At 35.2% G+C, this 3,034-nt stretch overlaps 1 protein-coding gene across 1 annotated transcript in view; it reads left to right on the top strand.

Moving 5' to 3' along the window:
- LOC106872744 (U4/U6 small nuclear ribonucleoprotein Prp31) overlaps positions 1–2,998 on the top strand; it is a 32,186-nt gene extending 29,188 nt beyond the window's left edge. The window contains exon 14 of the mRNA XM_014919832.2: positions 2,379–2,998. Coding sequence (XP_014775318.1) covers positions 2,379–2,483 — 105 coding nt within the window. The 3' untranslated portion in view covers positions 2,484–2,998. The remainder of the gene's footprint in view (positions 1–2,378) is intronic.
- Positions 2,999–3,034: the final 36 nt, after the last annotated feature.

Below are 3,034 nucleotides of genomic sequence, written 5' to 3'. Positions count from 1 at the left end.
TTGGAAGGTTTGGAGGTGATGTACAGAAATTATATAGAAAAAAATTAAGGTACTCAGAAATCTGGATGTTTGTACATTTACAGATATTTATTAATGTCACATATTAAATAAAGCGCTTTTCACCTATATATATATATGGGAAGATGTACTGTTGACCTGTCCAACTGATAAAACTATGAGGAAAATTCATTGAAATCGTTTTTGGATTTGGTTTGCAAGATTCTTTATGTGAGTTCATGTGTTGAAACATATTTTGTTGTGTCTGGGGAGAGTCATTCTCTTTTAGTGCCTTATTTTGTAACACACTCACCAGTAAAGTTTCCATAATCAACGACTATTGAAAAGGTTGCAAGATGCAATGAAAAATTTTTGGAAAAATATATAAGTAAATGAGTAGAAACTTTACTGTTGAGTGTGTTAAATAAGGCACTAAAAGAGAGTGACTCTCTCCAGACACAACAAAGCATTGAAATAATTTCTTCTAATACGTAGGTCTTAAATCATAAATCCACTTGCACAATAAGACTGTATTTGTACACTCTTATTTGAATAAGTCTGATTAAATTATCGGCTAAAACATTGAAAATGTATGCATATGTGCAGACAAGGATGCATAGAATCTGTACTTGTCACCTTTTCAGTAAAGCAATTGTGTAGATATTGAGAAATTTGATGTTGTAAACTAACGATTTAATTCTAATTGTCTGACTCATTTCCCTTCATTTTCTTCTTCCTACCATTTGCTGAACTGGTCTGTCTTTTGGTTCTGATTATGTGTGTGAATGAATGTGGCCAGGTCACATTCAATGTCATATCCAAACAATGCCATATACTGACTAGTTGTAAATTGTCTATTTAGAAATATACAGCTGCTGAGTTGCTTTTTTTTTTTTTGTTCTCTTTTTATTGATTATCCATGAAGAGTTAGAATTCCTCACTACTGTAATAAAATAACATAATTGCTCTGTTTTTTAGTTGTACAAAGTTTAGCCAATTGAAAGAGTTTCAGCTGTTTTAGTGTTTCTTCTCCTATTTTTTTATTCAATACAAAGAAGTCTGGTAAATATTAAATTGTAGCCAGTATGCAAATTTTCCACGTCCTTTAAAATAAGGATCTGTCATTAAATCTCGCATTCATTCACACTTTATATTTATATTTCTTTCCCCCTTTTATTCTCTTTCTCACACTCCCCTTCTCTTTTTTTACCCTTCTTTTTCGTCTCTTACATGGTGCCTTGCTGAAGGTACCATGCAGTGGAACTTCTACAGCCTTGAGCTGACCACTGCCTCTGAGTGTAGTTAAAGGATGTAAACTATATGGCAGACTGTCATGTGTATATAAATATGTGTGTGGCACGTAAAATACACCATTTTGAGTGTGGTCATCGCCAGTACCGCCTGACTGGCCCTCATGCCGGTGGCACGTAAAAGCACCCACTACACTCTCGGAGTGGTTGGCGTTAGGAAGGGCGTCCAGCTGTAGAAACTCTGCCAAATCAGATTGGAGCCTGGTGTCGCCTCCTGGTCCACCAGTCCTCAGTCAAATCGTCCAACCCATGCTAGCATGGAAAGCGGACGTTAAACGACGATGATGATGATGATGATGATGTAAGTGCACATACAAATGTTGACATTTAACAGCTTTGCTTGTCACCATCTCAGCAACACAGTGTTATAATATTTACATTGCTTTTTGAAATTATGACCAGTCAGCTCTGCTTTCAAAGACCAGTGGAATAAAAGCAGGAAAAGGTTGACTATAGAAATTGCATCCCTTCATGAAATCCTATCACAAACAAATACCCATGCAACTCATGCTAGCATGGAAAAACAGACATTAAATGAATGGACAAGCAAATAGAATTGGAATAAGAACAACTTGAAGCCCAACTTCACTTCATTGTCAGAATTGTTCACTTCCTGGACTAATGTATGTTTAAGAAGATTGAAAACCACAACTTTCAATTTCTACACTTCCATAATTTTTGTTGTTTCATCATCAGCAGCATTTAACGTCCATTTTCCATGCTGGCATGGGTTGGATGGCTTGACAGGAACTGGTAAGGCCAGAGGCCACAACAGGTTCCATAATGTATTTTTGGCTTGGTTTCTATGGCCAGATCCCCTTCCTAATGCCAACCACTTGACAGAGTACACTGGGTGTTTTTTATGTGGCACCAGTGCCTTTTACATAGTGCCAGCACCCACAACCAATGCTTTTTATGTGGCACCTTAGTTTTAGGATCTCAGTTTTGTTGTGGTGGGCAAGTCTTCTCAAGTACTGCTTTGTTTAATTTATAAAATCATTATCTTTTTTCTTTGTATCCAAATTATTGTTTTGCCTGTTTTTCTAAACATTTTATTTCTCTCTTTGTTAGGGCTTGGAAATAGTAAATCCACAAGCAGCAGAGAAGAAGATGATGGAAGCCAATCAAAAGTACTTTTCAAGTACATCTGGATTTATCAAACTTAAAGATCAGTAAAACAATTAAATAAATACAAATGATAGACTTTCCTCATTTAAAAAATGCAATATGTTAAAAAATCTTAGGCAGCGAGCTAGCAGAATCGTTGTCACACCAAGCAAAACGCTTAGTGGCATTTCGTCTGTCTTTACTTTCTGAGCTCAGTTTCTGCTGAGGTCAACTTTGCCTTTCATCTTTTCAGGGTCGATAGATTAAATACCAACTGAACACTAGGGTCGATATAATTGACTTATCCCCACCCCCAAAATTGCTGGCCTTGTGCCGAAATTTGAAATGAATATTGTATTTCTCATACTTACCATCTATTTTGTATGGTTTGGAATAAAACTTTGAACCAAAATGCACAGAAAAATAAACCTGCATTATTTTTCATTCATTTGTTAATTTTAAAGTCTTGTAATTACATTAACAAGAACAATTCCAAACACACTCAAAAAGAGAATGTTGAAAATCATCTGTAAACAGGTAATTTTGTGACATTAAATTGTTTCTAATTTTAGAAATATTCAATACATATTTGTCAGTTTTTCTTTTTTTTTTTTTTTTTT

This window comes from Octopus bimaculoides, chromosome 2 (genome assembly GCF_001194135.2).
Source record: "Octopus bimaculoides isolate UCB-OBI-ISO-001 chromosome 2, ASM119413v2, whole genome shotgun sequence".
NCBI lineage: Eukaryota > Metazoa > Mollusca > Cephalopoda > Octopoda > Octopodidae > Octopus > Octopus bimaculoides.
This window is presented reverse-complemented; position numbering and strand designations above follow the sequence as displayed.